This window comes from Penicillium hordei (assembly GCF_028827395.1).
Source record: "Penicillium hordei strain IBT 12815 chromosome Unknown utg000001l_segment0_segment0, whole genome shotgun sequence".
Lineage (NCBI taxonomy): Eukaryota > Fungi > Ascomycota > Eurotiomycetes > Eurotiales > Aspergillaceae > Penicillium > Penicillium hordei.
Genome location: NW_026623142.1, coordinates 3318703 through 3336318, shown reverse-complemented (window position 1 = coordinate 3336318; position 17616 = coordinate 3318703). Strand labels below are relative to the sequence as shown.

General features: G+C 48.3%; 7 protein-coding genes across 7 annotated transcripts; 4 read left to right on the top strand and 3 right to left on the bottom strand.

Moving 5' to 3' along the window:
* Nucleotides 1-950: 950 nt before the first annotated feature.
* Nucleotides 951-1575, top strand: N7537_001268 (uncharacterized protein; the record flags this gene model as incomplete). Its single annotated transcript, XM_056892326.1, has 2 exons — nucleotides 951-1069; nucleotides 1134-1575. 2 exons carry the CDS (start codon nucleotides 951-953, stop codon nucleotides 1573-1575), a joined length of 561 nt encoding a protein of 186 aa, XP_056757321.1.
* Nucleotides 1576-2342: 767 nt separating this feature from the next.
* On the bottom strand, nucleotides 2343-2758 carry N7537_001267 (uncharacterized protein; the record flags this gene model as incomplete). The annotated part of the gene is made up of 4 exons (XM_056892325.1): nucleotides 2343-2425; nucleotides 2480-2594; nucleotides 2657-2674; nucleotides 2726-2758. 4 exons carry the CDS (start codon nucleotides 2756-2758, stop codon nucleotides 2343-2345), a joined length of 249 nt encoding a protein of 82 aa, XP_056757320.1.
* Nucleotides 2759-3140: 382 nt separating this feature from the next.
* N7537_001266 (Zn(II)2Cys6 transcription factor) lies at nucleotides 3141-5099 on the top strand (the record flags this gene model as incomplete). The annotated part of the gene is made up of 3 exons (XM_056892324.1): nucleotides 3141-3672; nucleotides 3725-4238; nucleotides 4289-5099. 3 exons carry the CDS (start codon nucleotides 3141-3143, stop codon nucleotides 5097-5099), a joined length of 1857 nt encoding a protein of 618 aa, XP_056757319.1.
* A 1120-nt stretch (nucleotides 5100-6219) lies between these two features.
* Nucleotides 6220-8743, bottom strand: N7537_001265 (PDPK1 family serine/threonine-protein kinase; the record flags this gene model as incomplete). The annotated part of the gene is made up of 2 exons (XM_056892323.1): nucleotides 6220-6570; nucleotides 6626-8743. The coding sequence occupies 2 exons, from the start codon at nucleotides 8741-8743 to the stop codon at nucleotides 6220-6222; spliced, it is 2469 nt and encodes an 822-aa protein (XP_056757318.1).
* A 652-nt stretch (nucleotides 8744-9395) lies between these two features.
* Nucleotides 9396-10196, top strand: N7537_001264 (uncharacterized protein; the record flags this gene model as incomplete). Its single annotated transcript, XM_056892322.1, has 2 exons — nucleotides 9396-9870; nucleotides 9931-10196. The coding sequence occupies 2 exons, from the start codon at nucleotides 9396-9398 to the stop codon at nucleotides 10194-10196; spliced, it is 741 nt and encodes a 246-aa protein (XP_056757317.1).
* A 1392-nt stretch (nucleotides 10197-11588) lies between these two features.
* On the bottom strand, nucleotides 11589-13657 carry N7537_001263 (protoporphyrinogen/coproporphyrinogen oxidase). Its single transcript, XM_056892321.1, has 5 exons — nucleotides 13476-13657; nucleotides 13351-13420; nucleotides 13165-13245; nucleotides 12758-13108; nucleotides 11589-12686 (listed from the first exon to the last, which is right to left on the bottom strand). The coding sequence occupies exons 1-5, from the start codon at nucleotides 13556-13558 to the stop codon at nucleotides 11682-11684; spliced, it is 1590 nt and encodes a 529-aa protein (XP_056757316.1). The 5' UTR covers nucleotides 13559-13657; the 3' UTR covers nucleotides 11589-11681.
* Nucleotides 13658-16080: 2423 nt separating this feature from the next.
* On the top strand, nucleotides 16081-17453 carry glfB (uncharacterized protein; the record flags this gene model as incomplete). The annotated part of the gene is made up of 4 exons (XM_056892320.1): nucleotides 16081-16208; nucleotides 16265-16332; nucleotides 16390-17021; nucleotides 17085-17453. 4 exons carry the CDS (start codon nucleotides 16081-16083, stop codon nucleotides 17451-17453), a joined length of 1197 nt encoding a protein of 398 aa, XP_056757315.1.
* Nucleotides 17454-17616: the final 163 nt, after the last annotated feature.

The window sequence follows — 17616 nt, the reverse complement described above, 5'->3', positions numbered from 1 at the left end:
TTAGTTCGAAGTATTACCATTTATGACTACTGGTACCTACGGGACGAATTTTTCCCTTATTTCACGGTACAACCAGAGCGTCCCTTATATCTGTCACATCCGTCACATCCGTCCACATCTTCTCCACATCTATGTAACTCTAATGTTAATAGTGAAATAGAGTATGACTTTTACTATGTGTTGAGTTAGCGAGATAACAGTTCGGCCTTTGACAAGGACATTTGGAAATCACGAGATTGATCAGATATCCAACATTATCTCTGTGAGAGTAGCAAAAGCCACGGCCAATTCGCTATGCCTGGGACCTATCAAACAGTTTAGATGCTAAGCAGTTCCTTCAGTTGGTATATAAAGAGGAGGCGCGGTCGATAAGAGGCCGTCTGATGTTCCTATTTTGAAGTATCGACAGCAAAGGGGTTAACACAATGGAAGCGGAGCGTCTACTTTTAGAATATCTCTTATAACACTGTATAAGAAGGTTTAGCAGAGACCTTATATTTGGATCTTGCTTTGTGGCCAAGACAAGTGGAAGCTTTGATTACTCGCAGAAGGTGACAGAGGGCAAATCTCCCATAATAGCCATTCAATGAGGTAGAAATAAGGGACTTTGTTTGTTTCGAGGCCAATGACTTCTTTATTTCATTTTCCCAGGAATAGAGTACCTCGTCCTTTGTTCGTCCTTTTCGCTCCTGAGTAGCTCTGAATATAAATATATTCATCTTCCTGTCTAGCATTTCAACTTAACTTCAACAATAAACTTGCATACAACGTTCATAATACCCAGTTCCATTCAGCATATCTATAGCATATTCAGCGTTCCTCATTCAGCATCCAGCGCTTTCAGCATATTCAAAATTTAACATATGCTATCCGAGTCCATTCCACACCCAGTTACCCGATCAACCCTTTGACAACCAAATTCAACCACCGCAGGCCTTACAAAAGAAAACATGGCCGAGACACGCTCTTCCCCCGAGGTCATCACAGCCTCGCTTCCCGCCCTCGAGGTTCAATGCGAAAAGAAATTCAAGTGTTATGATGTCTCAAATTTTACACATATTGTCGTCCAGTAAGTACCATTCCAAATAATGTGCATTCAACCCAAGTTTGTGACGAATACTAACGTGAACTAGTCTGTCTGATATGGCAATCAGGAACCTCAAGAACATCACGAATTCCAATGCTGATCCCCCGTGTGAGTTCGACAACGAAGATTATTTGGATATCATTGGAAAGATGCTATCCGTAACGTTCTTCGGCAATGAAAACCAGCTGGAATGGCTAGACACTGAGCGCGTTGGTAGACGCAAGTTCGTTGCATTCACTAACATCGAAAAGAAAGAGAAGCGGGCTCAGAGTCAGAGCCCTGGTCACGGAAAGTTGCAGGTGGTCGAGGTTATGTTCATGCGGACCAGCCCCCGGGATACACAGAAGATCTTTTGGAGGCCCGCCAGAGCAACGGTCCTCCAACGTGTTCAGATTAGAATGTATGATCTGGTTGAGATGGTCCGGGTGCGAGTTATGAGAACCCGATCGAATGTGGTTCCTCGGAGGAAGGGTTCGGCTTCAGCATGATCGGTTGCTTTGGTATTTGGGAGTCAGGTTAGACTAGTAAAAATGGTTCGAAGTGATAGAGCGTATCGCAATTGTACTCTTTTTGTTCGTTACTCTGCGGGTTAATGATCTGCATAGCGGTTTTTGTCCTGCAGGATGGTAAAGTTAGACGGGTCCCAACGATTCAGAGTAAATTGATATCAAATCCGAAATAATAAATCAATATTTATAACTACAATATCTGTCCGCGTGCTATTCAATAAGACACAAAATGTCTCCAACTGCCGATCATTGGTGCAAAAATGAAGCTAGATACTTTCATGCCGGGGATGTTTTGGAGGCATCGCGTTAGACTGCGCAGTTGGACCACTCAGGAAATTTCCCGAGTGACATTACCTATCTGAGAGGTACTACCTGAATAGGCTGGCTTAATAGATAGAGAACTTCCAGGGGTTACCCCCTGTTTTGTTTTCCCAGCTTTGGAAACAATCTCGAAACTCAATATATATGCCCCATTTATTGAATCCCAGCCTGACTGTTTATATAAACAGCTGGGAATAGTAGAAGGGGCAAGTCAATGATTCAAAGTTCACTCTCCGGATGAAACAAGGGACGCATTCCAGGGAGTGCGATAGTGCATCCCACTGTATACCCAGTGCCGACATAAGCGCCACAAATGATGATAAGCAATAGTCCAGGTTCGCGAAAGGGGGGGGGGAAAGCATATACTATGTGTCATATTCAATATGGGTATCATCAGTTTCCTTATCAAAACAAGCGCCAGGGTATTAAAATTTGTTCCGCGGGTTTCCTTTCATCTGGTCCTTCAGCTCTTCCTTGAAATGGTCAAGGAATTTCCTGTACTGAAAATCTAACCAGAATAGGTCAGAAACAATATGCCACCGAATATTGGTACCAAGCATACCTTGTCCCTCAAGTTTGGTACCTCCCTGTTCCTCCGGAGGCACCCCGTATCTGATATGTTGAACTTTCTGGTGAACTCGGCCCACCATACGATGGAAGATCGGACTTCGAAGGAGCTGCGTAGATGTTATTAGAATGCAAGCGCAAGCACAAACATATCATTGTTGGAGCAACGTACTCGAACGGTGAGCCAGACCTGAGGAACAATGTTAGTGAAGATCGGAGTGGCGAACGCAAAAGCACTAACCTCCATACTTCGGAGCAAGAGATGCAGAACCATCTTGCAGTTGTTCTAATATTCGACCATGGGATTCCAAGTGCTGATATGGAAGAGCAAGTCGAAGGTTAAGGAAGAAACCTGGACTGTCCTGGTCTCGATCATCTGAAGATGTTCTTAGTCATCCTCCCCGCGGGCCCCGCGAAGCTTTCCTGAATCATCCCGAGAACGGGGGAGCATGACGGATTTTGAACTGGGTTTTGTGATATTTCTCGACGGAGTCACTTCTTAAACGACTAGAAATGGTCGTGTGGCTTTGTCAACATCTTGTCTCCGAATCCTGACCATAACCGATGATGGCGAGTGGCGCTGAACAAACTTCACAAGTGGCTCAGTTATTCGCTATCCAGTTAAGAAACTACGTTTCTCTCACAACGCCCAGAGAATGACCAAAGGCTGTTATACCTGCCGACGACGTCGCATAACATGCGACAATGGCCAACCCACCTGTCGGAAGTGTCGAGATGCGGGGAAAGAATGTTTGGGGTACCAGAAACCACTTGTTTGGGTCAAGGGTGGAGTGGCTAGTCGAGGCAAGATGATGGGCCGCAGCTTTGATGATGTGGAAGGACCGCCTAGCAAGCCAAAGCGCCAGCCGGCTACCGGGACGTATGATTCGACTCTGGCGAGCAGCGGATTCAACTTTTTCTCTATTGCCGAATCCTCGTCCGATGCCGAATCGCACAGCTCTGGGAATCAACCTAGTCCGGAGACCGATGGATGGTTTTTTGAGGCGGAAAACCCAACATTTGGGGGAGAAATTGCGCAGTTGGGGGTCAATTCAGCCGAGAAACAGGACACCGCAGTCGTTCATGTACCTCGAAGTACTCCTGCCGACTATACCCCAACACCATGGGGGTTGGTAGATCCACTCCTCAAAGATCTTAGCCAGTTCTCAAGGTACTATGTACATCACTGTGAGACTTCCTGAATGCATTATCCGTGGCTCCGCTGACAATTACTCGTAAGACAATCAATATATGGTTAACGACTTCGCCCTTTACTCCCAACACAAAAATCCATTCCGAGATCTTACTGCGCTAGTCAATCATTCTCCCGTTCTCGCTAGCAGCATCGCTGCTCTTGGGGCTCTCCATTGCTCTCTTGTATCAGAATCGGACTCATCTGTCCTACCATGGTCATCAGGCAATCTCTCGATGTCAGCAGAGGAGATTGAAGATATTGTTGCACCGGCAAGTTCTCGAAAACCCACTTCGCAGGCATATCATCATTTCTTGGAGTACAAACAGCGCGCCCTTCGCCAATTGTCTATGGATCTCCATAACCCGACGATGCAACAGGACGGCAGGACTTTAGCTGCCATCGTCTTGCTTGCCTTCTTAGACATATTTGAGTCCGGCAGCGGGGCCTGGAGTTATCATATCGAGGGCGCAAAGAAGCTTCTCAAGGACCGGCCTGAAAATGGACCGGGACAAAGAATACTCGACGACCTGGACGCGTTTGCCCTTGACGGCTGTTTAATGTATGATTCGAGTCTCTGCTTATAACGAAAGGTTGTTGCTGACCATACAGAATGGAAATCATGGGATCAACTCTCGCTCGCCCAGGCGCACTCTCGAAGCCCTTCTACTCCTCATCCATGGGCCCAGAGATCCTCAAACGTCTCGAAGAAAATTCTTGGGTCGGATGTCCCGCCTATCTCCTAGAAGTAATTTTCTTCATCCACGCCCTCTGGTACCCGGACTCCGAAGTCGCCACCATAACACCCCAACCAACAGCGCTGCCAACCCCAATCCAACCCGGCCAACCCCTGACTCTAGACTCATTCGCAACCCTCCTCCAGGGAATCCGCAACTTCGACCCAATAGCCTGGAGCCAAGAAATGCAAAACGTCTTTTTCATCCCGAACCTAACCTACCGTCTCGCACTCGCAACCTCCTACCAAGACGCCGTCTACCTCTATACAAGCCGCGTCCTCTCACGCGCCAGAGAAGGCTTCTCACCTCCCTGGACAGACGTCGGTCTCCCGTTCGATCACCGACTCATCGCCACAAACCTCATAACGCAAATCTGCCTCATCCCCAATTCGGACCCCCACTTCAAATGCCTCATCTGGCCCACCTTCATCGCTGGCGCGGAATGTCGTCCTTCGCAGCGGGGTCTTATTCTTGAAAAACTCTGCTCGCTCTATGAGGCCCTGACGAGTGTTAATGTCCGCAATGCTGCATGGGTTCTGCGTCTCATGTGGCAGAAACAGGATCTCAAGCGCCGTGAGCGTCAGAGTGTTTCCGATGAGCAGGGCTACGATAATAATGATGACGATCTTGAGTTTGACTGGATCGAGGAGCTGGATCATACGCGCCTCGACTGGTTGTTCATTTAATTTGGGGGAAACAATGGAGATATATGGATGTTCACCCTGGACGGCTCTCCCGCCTTTACGACTAATGTCTACTTGTATCTACCTACCTATATATACCTCACTTAGTACATTATTCAAGATCACTTTTCTTGGGAGACGCAGTATTTCATTATGAATCTCAAGATATATTAAGATTGCAGGGACACGGTAGAATAATGATGTGTGAATAGGAAAACCGGGTATATCATTTCTTCACCTAGGGCAGAAGAAGAGCAAGAAAAACGAAAAGAGACGAGACGAAAGTGTATACCAAGATGAGAGGCAAGTGATGGAATTCCAAGAGGAATGAAGCGAGTAAAAGAAAACCACAATGAAAATGAGGTTGGACCAAGATGCCACTACAAGGAAGCAGGGAAGTCGAGGAAGACAATAGATGCAATGAGAAAGATGATGATATCGAAGTAAGGAAAGTATTCTTTTGTCCGAAATTTGCCCTAAAAGACGTAAGGAGATATAAGAGAAAGAGGAGGGAAATGAGGACGCGGGAGTATAGTGCTTGATTTCATATCTTTCAAGGATAATGAACACGAAGCAGGCTCAATAAATCCTGATGACTTACCAGGAACAGGGACCTCAGGAACAAAGTGAAAAGAGTCGAACGGAAAAAGTCTCGATGTTGTGATGCTTCAGACCAAATCAGGGATATATAACAGCGGACGACATAGTAAAGGACAAGAAGGAAAATCGGTATTCTGAAATAGGCAGTCAGGCAATGAAAGAACAAAGTATGCGCTCCCTTCCAAATCTAAATGCAAGAAACATGTTTCCCCAAGAACACGAACAAACAGAAGAACACGCTTGTCACTGGAATATGCAAAAGGTAGGATAACCGATATGTTGGGATGACATCCCATCTTTGTAAGAATGCCCGCGCATGGGAAAAAAAAAAAAAAAAAATAGAAGAAAAAAGAGAGCGGGGGAGACAGATGGACGCGGTCCGTATTCAAACGATGAGATGACGAGGTGCGAGGTAAGGCAGTAGGTAGTATAGGAAAGTCGGTTTGATACCAACAACTCCAAAAGGCAATTTAGCATGGGTGTATAGATGGATCGCAATATCCATAGTTCGTATTCGATGTCACTAGAACACCGCAGCAAGACCATTCTTCGAATGACGCTTGCTGAATCGTTTCCTTCCTTTCGTTGACTCAGTATCACCGGTTTGCTGTTTCACTAGGTGATTCCGACCCGATGACGGTGGACCTCTGTCATCTTTCTGCATGTCAGAGGAGCGATCCAGTGTATTGGCGGGACTAGGGAAACCAGAGGAAAGGTCGCGGAATGCATCGTCGGCGAAGCCAGCACTTTGTTGCTGTGATGCCATCTCGCGGGACCTGTCCAATGCGTCGAGCCATTCTTGTACTTGGACCGCTGTGGCGCCGATGTTGTTTGATGATGGCTTGGGATCTTCGAAAACGTAATGTTTCTCCCTCTGTGGGGTTTCGTTAGATGGGCCCCTTTGATTGATAAAAGGATGAACTACATACCGTGTCCACGATCCAGGATGAAATTCCTTTAGAATCCGTCGTACTTCTGTAGCTTGTCCCCGGAGCAAGCAGGGGAATCTCAAGCTTGATCTTTTTATCATCACCACCCGACGCGGCCAGAATGACCCGCCCGGATGATGTGACCATCACCAACCGCTGTCGTTTCTTTGTGGCGCTTCCTGAGAAGAAACGAGAGAACTTCCTAGGTGCCTCAAACTCGCCACTGCCGTTCTTGGACGGCGGGCTGTGTGAGGCAGCGGAAGACAGAACAACCAAATTACCCAATTTCAAAATCCGCTCGTTGGTTTTGCTTAGGACTGGCGACCATTCAATATCGAGCTGACTCGGCGGGGGCAGCTCGGTTACCACTCGTGGAAGGTGGCGGGAACTGGCATTGGGTGCGTTCATGGGGGCAGTGGAGATGACTGGAGGTTGACTCTCCCCATTTTTACCGTCATTGAGCTTGATGGGGTCCCGTGCGGGGGGTACATAGGCCTTCAAACGAGGTGCCTTCTGTTGCCATAGATCTGAGCCCCATATGATACCTTCAAAGAATTCATGATTTTTGATGTGTTCGATCTGAAGACGCCGAGCAGGCTCTAGGACGAGCAGACGTTCGACAAGATCACGCGCAACAGTAGGAAATCCAATTGGGAACTCGTAGTCGAGAGCCACAATTTTCTGGAAAGTCTGGTACTCGTTTCCAGCCTTGAACGGTGGACGGCCGGCCAAGAGCTGGTAGATGATGCAGCCAAAAGCCCAAAGATCACTGGCTTTGCATGCATTTTTGTCGGTCAATAGCTCGGGGCTGACGTACTCCGCAGTGCCGACAAAAGAGCTCGCCCGCTCTTCCTTTGTAAGCTCGGCCGAGTCAAGAGGAAGAATTCCATTTGAACTGGGATCAACTCGTGGAGTCTTGAGAATCTTTGCCGTCCCGAAATCAGTGATCTTGACATGCATCCCGCTGTCAAGTAAGACATTTTCCGGCTTCAGGTCTCGGTGGATGACGCCGCGCTTGTGCATATAGTCTATCGTGTCAAGAATCTGGGCGCTGTAAAATCTTGTACACTCTTCATCAAATGTGGTCATCCGTTTGAGAACACCGAGCAATTCTCCTCCTTTGCACAAGTCCAGCACGAAATATAGCGACTGCTCATCCTGGAAGGTGTAATATAGCCGGACAATACCCGGGTGGTCGGTCAGGCGGTTGAGTGTATCCTTCTCAATGTTCACGTATTTAACCTTTCTCTCCTTGATAATGTGTCGTTTGTCAAGGATCTTAATCGCGTATTCCTTCAAAGTTTGTCGATCCGTTGCAAAGACGACCGTACTGTAGGAGCCTTCACCGAGAGTATTCCCAAACGAAAAGTCTCGAACGCCCTTCTTGATATAACGAGACACAGTTTGGCCGTTGGCGTCGACCTCCTGTCTGACAGAGACCGCGGCGCCACGGTCTTGCCAATCCTCACTACTCGCCATTGGGCCGTTTTCTGCCATATAGGACGTTCGGGGCATCTGAGACGCGCCGCCACTTCTTGCTTGTGCTCGAGAGGACTGACGCATCACCGCCGGGCCGTTGCCCGGGATCTGCGCGGTCCGGTAAGATCGGTCGCTGTGGGAGTTGTCGCGGGCCAGAACACCGGCATGTAACGCCGACGATCCTCCTCGTGTGTCTAACCGCGCCTGAGACCCAGATTGGGATGAAGCACCGGAATCAGTTCGAATTCGATATGCGTTATCACGAGGGAGGATCGACGTTGCTGAGCCATTCAAGTATACCGAGGAAAGGGGTCGGTTGGGATTCGGAGGTGTTGAGAGGGGTGGAGCCGAGTACGCCTGGTATGTGCCTGATTGCAATGGTGATACCTCGGGGGAGGCTTGAGGGAATGAAGGCTGACGATCGTCTGTCACGGGGACTTCGATGGGTGCAGGAGGAAAGGTAGAGGGGTGTTCGTCATGTGCGGGATTGTGTTGTGTTGATACCGAACCGTCCGGCCGTCCGAACGGGCTGGAGCCTGTTGACCCAGCGGTCGCATCCTCCGTTGGAAGAGGCGAATCGTCTGGATTGGCTATCCGAAGCCCTCCCAGAGTCTGGGACAGGCTGAGATCCCCGTTCATGGCGGATTTTGTGATTTGGCCGCGACCGGATATGTGCCGGAGGGCTTAAGGGGAAGGAAGGTCGAGAGGTTAACGAAAGAGAGGCTATCGGAAATGCAGCGGATGCATGATCCGAGGAGGAGTTGGGGAAAAGAGAGAGGTAGGTGTGTGAAGGAGAGTCGACGTTGGAGAGAGGGGGGGAAGGATCAACAGGAGGCTCCGTAGAAATTGGGTCTAGTGTCGAGTAGCTGAGCCGACTATTAATATTTCCTCCAGCACTTTTCCTGGATAATTAGAAAGAGGGAGAGACTCAGAGTACGAAAAGACATATATGTAGGTTATTTTAATCCTTTTGGGTGGTAAGATGGAATGGATATGTCTGATTTGTCCAGTTTCGAGTGGACAAGGATAGATGGGATAGATTTACACTATTTTATATTGAACGGATTTACTGATTTACTGATTTACTGAGTTACTGAGTTACTGATCTCCAGCATTTACTATTTAATAGAGACCAGGTATCATTCGATATTCGAAATATGATCTCGTCTACATATCCTGGTCGAGGTTTCTTAAATTGTGAAGATACGCGACTTCCTCTGAGACATGATGTTTCTATATACGGGACCTCCAGGACTCTCTGTGCAACTGAGAATAATCCATCCCTGGGAACATGATCAGACGGCCCCCAACCATCATTGCCCTGGAGGAAAATGATGTTGAATCTCACCTCCAGCGGATCTATATCCGTCATACTCTGACTGTCGAATTCGAGCAGCTACACCTAGACGAAGAGAGCTGCGATGAAACGATGGACCCATCTCCCAGCTCCTGTGTCTCTTCGGAATCTGATGTGGGACTTAATACCACAAGCCTGAGTCAAGAAGGATCCCCATGTTTTGAGCCTCTTTCTCCAAGAGACAGGAGCTATGCTTCTACAGATGCAATTCTACACACGACAGTGACAAAGTCCTGTCTCAAATCCCCAATCCCAACCCAACAGTCCTCACTACAGTTGACAATCTCCACTGGAATACACTCGCAAGCAGACCGGTCTGTTGACCCACCGCGACTGAAGGTGAAATTTGCTCTTTCGCCGCAGGAACTTGAACCCCATAGCGGCAAGGCCCCTCTTGAAGAAGAAACAGGTATGTCAAACCCCCAAAATCGAAATATCGGCTCCATCTAACAGTTCAATTCCCCAGCAGATCGAGATCGTCGCGGGGAAAACCACTGGCCAAGCCATACAGATGTTATATATACGCCCATGTCTATTGACTCGCCAGCTTCGACGCCGCAGGTTTCATTCTTGTCGTGTGGTGTGTCGTCAAGTCCGGCCACCGCAAGCGTCCCACACCGGGACCTAACCCTAGCGTCCACTATGTCTTACGAGGAAGTCTTGGCCGAGGGGGCAGTCTCGCCTGCTAGCGCGGTCAATGGCGTTGGCGACTCTCACAACAAAATCGTCATTTAGGAGCGATATCAAGATATCGTGGATGCTTGAAAATGGTAGCTTTATTCCAGCGGTTTGGCCTCTTCGAGTCCACCATGAGCTGTCCCAGCAGGGGGGGTTATTTTCACCAGTGGCTTTTCGAAAGGTATTGACCCAGTCGACCCTAATTTTGTATATTTATGGTGTGATGTTTCTCGCCCCAAGACCCCCCCATGATCGACCCTACGGGGAATGGAAGTATGCAATAATATTTAATTTTCAGTATGAGATATTGAACCAACCTCACGCATAAGCAGTTCCAGACCAACATACCACAAGAAATATTAAAAATAACCCCTCGAAGCATTGGTCCAGACTACAATGTCTCACGTTAAAATGCAGAAAGAATCTAGAATGTCAGCAAAGAATTCATATCTGAAACAACGATATCGACAACCCAAATCTATCAATAGTTCAGTGGAGAAGAACCACAAACTTGGCTGCCTCCAGATCTGACGCGGCCCCGGCAGTGCCTTTTCGCCATTGACACATCTCACTGTGAAGATGCTGAAACCCGCGGCCTACGTCACTCTGCATTGCTCACATGGCTTACTCGGACTTTTCTTTTTTCTTTTGCTTGCATTGCATACCTTGCATACCGTTGATATGGTATACGTTCGATCCTCGATACAACTGGCTCACGTTTGACCCGCGTTCTCTGTGCGGATCCACTACGCCACCGCGTAGAATAACCTTGAATGTCTTGTTTTCCGGAAATTTTTCCGTGTGTGGTTGATTGTGCCGAGACGGCGTTTGCCGGTAGATTGATCATGTTAAATCCAGGGGTCTGTAATCCAGGGGGCTTTGGATAGACATGGTTCACATAGAGAGGCTCTTGCGGTGTGTGTGGGCTAGTGATTGTCTGGTTGGTGATCTGCGTTGTGGCGAGTGTAACTCGAGGGGGGCCGATAGTATTGGTGGGGTGTCAAGGTTGGATGGCGTCCATACAGGGTGAGATCTACTTGGTTTGGATATTTCCAAGGTTGTTCTTCGAATGTCTTGACTGGGTTTTTAGAATTTCCGGCGTGGAGCCTGAGGCTGCGTGACCCGGATCACGTGAAACAAATCACGATTTTGGTCTGAGCAAGCGTGTACAACATACATTTTACTGGGGAAAAGGGAGAGGTTCATCGGTCAACTGAATGAATTAAAAATGAGCAATCGCACATATCAAGGCAGTCTAATAAAGTGTATCAAAAGCAAGTCCCGGCTCTTGGCTAATGGAAGAGGGAATAGGTAGATGATAAGGTGAAGAGGGTTGGGTGGTGTTAAGTAACAAGATGAAACGCCAACAAAGATCGATCGTCTTCCAGATGCCGCTTCAAATGCTCTCACGTGTATAGTTTTTCCATGATGGTATGAGCTCGTTTCAATTGTATCAAAAAAATGGAGGAAAAAAAAAAAGAACCTTTCACTTCTGACAAGAATGGTGGGATAAGTTAAAAAGAAATAAAGGGGAATTATCTACTACTTCTTGGCGAAAGCCTGGGCACCGTCGACCAAGCGACGCTCGGTGTTCTGGCGACCGTTGACGAAGTCAGGGTAGTTGAGGGTCAACTCAACGGCACCGTTGATAATGTTGTCAACAGCTTCGACACCAAGCATGAAGGAGTGGTCCTGGTTGCCGACCTCGTAGCGCCAGCTACCGAAGCGGCCACGGGACCAGATACCCTTCTCCTGGAGCTTGGGGAGAATCTGGGTGAGGGCACCCTCACGCTCCAGGCTGGGGGTGGGGTAACCGTGGTCGAAGCGCCGGTGGTAGGTGGAGACAATCTCATCACCGGGCTGGAGCATCTCGGTGTTGACAAGACCCTGGATGGACTCGGCAAGGAGGGTCTCGTTGTTGACGGGTTTCATAGAAGATTCGGAAACCTCCAACATGACGGACCAGTAGGGACCGTCCTGAGCCTCGGTGCTCTTAGGCTTGGAGCCGTCAGCGAGCTGAAGGGTGGGCAGCTTCTTGGAGGCCTCGGGCTGGTTGTGGGGGGAGTAGTTGGAGAAGATGGTGGCACGGTAGAATGGGCAGTCATCCTCGGGGAAGTACAGCCAGCACTTGTCGCCGATGCGGTCGGGACGGGCGCCACGGATACCAACACCGATAACGTGGGTGGAGGAGTAGAAGAGCTGCTTGGTGAGGGGCATAAGCTCAGTGTCGTTCATAGCCTCGGCGAGGTAGTCGACGGCCATGGTGGAGACCAGCTTTCCGTAACCAATGGTGGTACCATCGGCGAGGGTGACAGTCTTGTTGTAGGCGTTGACCTTCTCAACCTTGTTGTTGGGGCCATAGCGGGTGTTCTCCTTGGGGATAGTGTTGGCAACAGCAATCCAGATACCACCAGTACCATCGCGGGCGGGGAAACGGAAGGTAGCGTTGGGACCCCAGTTACCGGCGGTCTTGTTGAGGATAACGTTGGTGGTCACGGCCTTGACGTTGGGGGCAGCGACACGCTCACCGAGCCAAGCGCATTGCATCTAGACATAACGGATCAGCATTGGTTCATTTTCCGCCGCCGCCGGGGGGGGGGGGGGCGAGTCAAACTTACCTTGGTGGTGGGAACGGCCCAGACCTTGTAATTGTAGGGTCTCATGAAGAGGTCGGCAATACCAGTACCCATCATGCGGACGATCCACTCATCGAAATCCTTGGGCTTGGTGTTGGAGACACGGGCCTCGAGAGCAGCATCAATCATGCCGTCAATGCACTTCACCTGCTCCTCCTTGGGCAGCATGGAGATGTTGTTTTGGAAGGGGTAGGGAACCCATTGCTCCTGGCAGCGAACGTAGGAGATACGCTCGTGGGTGTACCAATCCTCCTCCTTGGGGAGGGCCTCGTTAATGCAGTCGTCGAAGTACTTGTAGTGGGAGAAGATAACGTGACCGCCGACATCGTACAGCTGTGAACCAAGTTAGCGGTGTGGAAATTGACAATTGAGACCAAGTCGCAACTTACGAAACCTTCGGGGGTAACATCAGTGGAAGCCAAACCACCGGGGGTCTCGTTTGAGTCGATAATCATCCAAGAGGGGCCATTCTGTATACTCAATTAGTTTTCTTTATTCCCGGATACCCCTCCCCCTTTTTTGTTTACATGCGCCCCTCCTCGACATAGTAAACATTCTGGGAAAGATAGACTTACAATCTGGTTCAAACGCTTGGCGGCACCCAAACCAGTTGGGCCAGCACCAATGACGAGAACGTCAACAGAACTGTGAACCAATTGTTAGAGATGATGGATATTTGGATAGTTGAGTTAGTGCTTACATATCGGGGTGGGTCATTCTGCCTTGTAGGAGGTCCTGAAAGCTGGGGACTCGTTTGAATGTCTTGCGGGCGACGTTCAGCATAGAAGCACAGCTGCAGGAATCTGCAGAATATTAAGAGGGGAATGGAGGGATAATAAAGGGCAAGGAAGCGGAGGAACCAAAGAAGAAGGGGAAGTGGGAGGACAACGTGACCAGCCAAGCTAAGGGTATCTAGACGCACCTGGTTCTGTGGGTTAAACGGATCCGGTGGGGACGACGTGCCTGTTTCAGGTTTCCTGATTCGTATTGATATTGGTTTATTTTGGTTTATTTTGGTTTATTTTATTGGGCTTTGATTTGGATTTAATTTCCTTTTTTTTTCCTTTTGATTTATTTTCTTTCTCAAACTATCTCCGGAGTATGTACTCCGTACAAACCAGGTCCTCCTATCACATTGACAAGCTCAATTGTAATCACAATTAATGTACTCAGGGGGAGGCAGTGCTTCAGAGCTCAATCTTAAGAGAGCACTCTGTGGTTCTTTGTATGGACTACGGAGTAAAAGAACGCGTAAGGCAGTCTCATCTCATCACACCGTAATCCTAGTCAAAACTTAACATATCACATTCAAGTGCAAAGCCGTTATTGGGTTTGAGCTTATCATGATACCTCCAAAAGCAGGGACCTCGAGTGCATAAGGTGTGCATTCACCTTTCGCATGCGGGTAAGTTGATATTAGAATTCCCTTGGCGGGTATTGGATAACATTCAGGGTCTCCCCCTCTAGAATGCCCGTTATCATATCAATCCCAATCTCGGAACATTATTCTAGAAGAATAATAAAAAAAGACCCTTGGAAAATAGGAAAAAAAAAGGGGCGATATGGATAGGGGCAACCATTGAATCTCGATCCAATGTGGTCAGGCTAAAAACGCCACCGATGTAGGCATTGGTACATTGTTGGCTATGGTTAAATTAGTACGCAATGGTGTCTCGGTAGTTTGTATGGACCTCTACCAAAGGTGGTTTTGGCACAAATGAGGCTAATTTGTACTCATTAGAGATGATGATTCAAGTTTCATCTACATCGACTTTCCCCCATGTATACATCGTCGTTGTACGATGTATACCACTTGTGCATCGGACATACAGTGTACATATGTATCATATGCGTTATATAGCTAGTTTAATAGGACAGCCTCAAAGAGAAACACCTTGAATCCTACCGGAGCAACATCCTGAGAGTTGATCGTCTCATCTGGCGGTCTCAAGGAAAGAACGGGATTTACGAAACTTCAGTGCATTGGCATCTGGTTCCACTGATTGTCACTCCCAAGAGAGTAATACAGCGAGGATCTCTTCGCACAAACAACCGATCTTGCCATTGATCGCCCCCCCTCCCCTCCCCCCTTTGAGAGAAAAACTTCTCGAATGGTAAGAGAACACCCACCAATTGTCTATTGCCTCTTGAAACACCAACTCCGGTTAACACCAAAAGCTTAGGGGTCTTCTCCCCCACCACTGGTCCAAGCACATTGTACTTGTGGGGGGCCTGGAAGTCCCCTGATTGCGTCAGGCATAGCCTTCAGACGGATCGCCGCATTCTCCACCCGTAAGGGACCGGATGGACCAGAGGGTCACTGAACGCGGGTTCTGGTGGGTCTTGGCTAACAACTGCTTGCGTAATGCTCTACTATTAATTTGGATCTGCGCTGTTTCAGTCTTCTATTTCAAACCAGTTGGCTTAGAACATTCTGATAATGCAGATGTTTTCGTCAATATCAGACATACCTAGATAAGATATATATATATGTGTTAGTATTGGGATATGATTGAAATTAAGGATAAGAGTGTTGATCAGAGACAGTGGATCCATGACCAGGTTGATGTTATTGGTGAATAAGGCAAAAAGGGGAGACTGTCGCCACGAGCAAACCCATGGACGTTTTGGCCAGAAGGCCTCTCAAATTAAAATTAAGTGCTAGTAAAGTAAAATGGTATTGGTTCTGGTATAACTGGTATATAAACGAAAACCACTACGTAAGGGAACAGACAAAATAATAGAGAGTATGCGAAGAGTACAGGTGGCCTTTTAGTAAGAGATGTACCAAGCGTAACGGTAATTCACATACTAAAATTTCCGGACATTCAAACATACAGCCTCTCTCTTCTCACTTTCTGTTTGCGGCGAGTGGATCTATTCTTTACATACTCCGTACTGCTGTTCCTGTTCCTGTGCTGTTTTGGTGTTTGGCTTTTGGTCTATTTTCATTTACGTTCAACTGCTTTTTCTTCTCTTAATTTCCCTTTGAAATCCCCAAATTTGAAGTTAATGTTTGGTGCCGAAAAAAAAAAATATTACTGCCGAAGTACGTACCCCATTCCATCCCTTCAACCTTCATCATCATTTCTTCATCCAAGCTCGTTTTGATTTATCGCTATTCTCTTTTGGGTCCTGTCACACTCGTTAACCTCCGGAGCATTTTAGTGATCCTTTCCTTATAATTTCACCTTCCTTATCCACCTTTCTCCGTGGCTTCCTCCGCATTTAGTCAAGGAAGCCTATCCCGGCCACGCCCTTTTGAATTTAAGCGCTTTTTATCCGATCAATCTCGAACTTTTACAATGAGCGACGGCGAGAAGGTCCGCGCCTCTGGCGAGACTCCCCGGGAACAGTCTCTGCCTACTGTCAACCCCGCAGCGGAGAAGACAGAGCAGCCCAGTATTACATTCCACCCCGCGGTCTATGTGACGTGAGCAACATCGAAGGGAACAGACAGATCGAACAGAATTGCTGATATCTTGATAGTACATGGATCACCTTGAGTTCCACTGTTATCCTGTTCAACAAGTACCTCCTCGACTATGCTAACTTCCGTAAGTCAGATTGGAGATAAAATGCGAGGAAACCGGCACTAACACACCCTTGGATAGGCTTCCCTATCATTCTCACAACATGGCACTTGTCTTTCGCTACCATCATGACCCAAATCCTCGCTCGCACCACTACTATCCTCGATGGCCGCAAGAAGGTCAAGATGACCGGCCGTGTCTACCTCCGCGCTATTGTCCCCATCGGTATAATGTTCAGTCTGAGCTTGATTTGCGGTAACATGACCTACCTCTACCTCAGCGTTGCCTTTATCCAAATGCTCAAGGCCACCACTCCTGTGGCTGTTCTCCTCGCAACCTGGGGTATGGGTATGGCTCCGGCCAACATGAAGGTTCTGGCCAACGTCTCCATCATTGTGATTGGTGTGGTCATTGCCTCTTTCGGTGAGATCAAATTCAACATGGTCGGTTTTCTGTTCCAGATCGGTGGTATTGTTTTCGAGGCTACCCGTCTGGTCATGGTGCAAGGTCTGCTCAGCTCCGCCGATTTCAAGATGGACCCTATGGTTTCTCTGTACTACTTCGCTCCCATCTGTGCTGTCATGAACGGCGTTGTCGCTCTGTTCTTGGAATTCCCCCACGTCACCATGGACCATGTTTACTCGGTTGGTATCTGGCTTCTGGTTCTCAATGCCGTTGTGGCTTTCCTCCTCAACGTCTCCGTCGTTTTCCTGGTAAGTAATATTTAGAATTCTGGATCTCAATCCCAAGAGAAGCACTATTAACACACTCTACAGATTGGCAAGACCTCTTCCCTCGTCATGACTCTGTGTGGTGTCCTAAAGGATATTCTGTTGGTCGCTGCTTCCATGTTCCTCTGGCAGACTCCCGTCACTGGGCTCCAGTTCTTCGGTTACTCCATTGCTTTGATGGGTCTTGTCTGGTACAAGCTTGGCGGCGACAAGATGCGCGAGTACACTTCCTCCGCCGGCCGTGCCTGGGCTGAGTATGGCAACAACCGCCCTGCGCAGCGCAAGTTTGTCGTCTTCGGTGCTGCCGCTCTTATGTTCTTCCTCTTTGTTGGCTCCATGGCTCCCAGTTACGCCAATGACTCTGTAGACCGTGTCAAGGGCTACCTTGGTGGTGCCACTGCTGGCAACGCTTAAATGCACTTGTCAGACCCTTAGCCTTTCGCCTTTTATACATTGGAACACAGAAATTTTCGGCCCAATGTTCAGCGCCACAATAACCACTCTCCGATTCGGTGGGCCGGAATGAGAGCACGAGTGGATAAGTGCAAGCATGTGGCGGCCTCCGTTCCTTTCCGTC

What these genes read in the sequence shown, in the direction of transcription:
- N7537_001263 (XM_056892321.1), bottom strand. Translation starts at nt 13,558, where the DNA reads ATGCTGAACGTCGCCCGCAAGACATTCAAACGAGTCCCCAGCTTTCAG. An exon ending in AGAATGACCCACCCCGATAT is followed by an intron (nt 13,421 to 13,475) that starts GTAAGCACTAAC and finishes ATTGGTTCACAG; the next exon opens with TTCTGTTGACGTTCTCGTCA. An exon ending in GGGCCGTTCCCACCACCAAG is followed by an intron (nt 12,687 to 12,757) that starts GTAAGTTTGACT and finishes CGTTATGTCTAG; the next exon opens with ATGCAATGCGCTTGGCTCGG.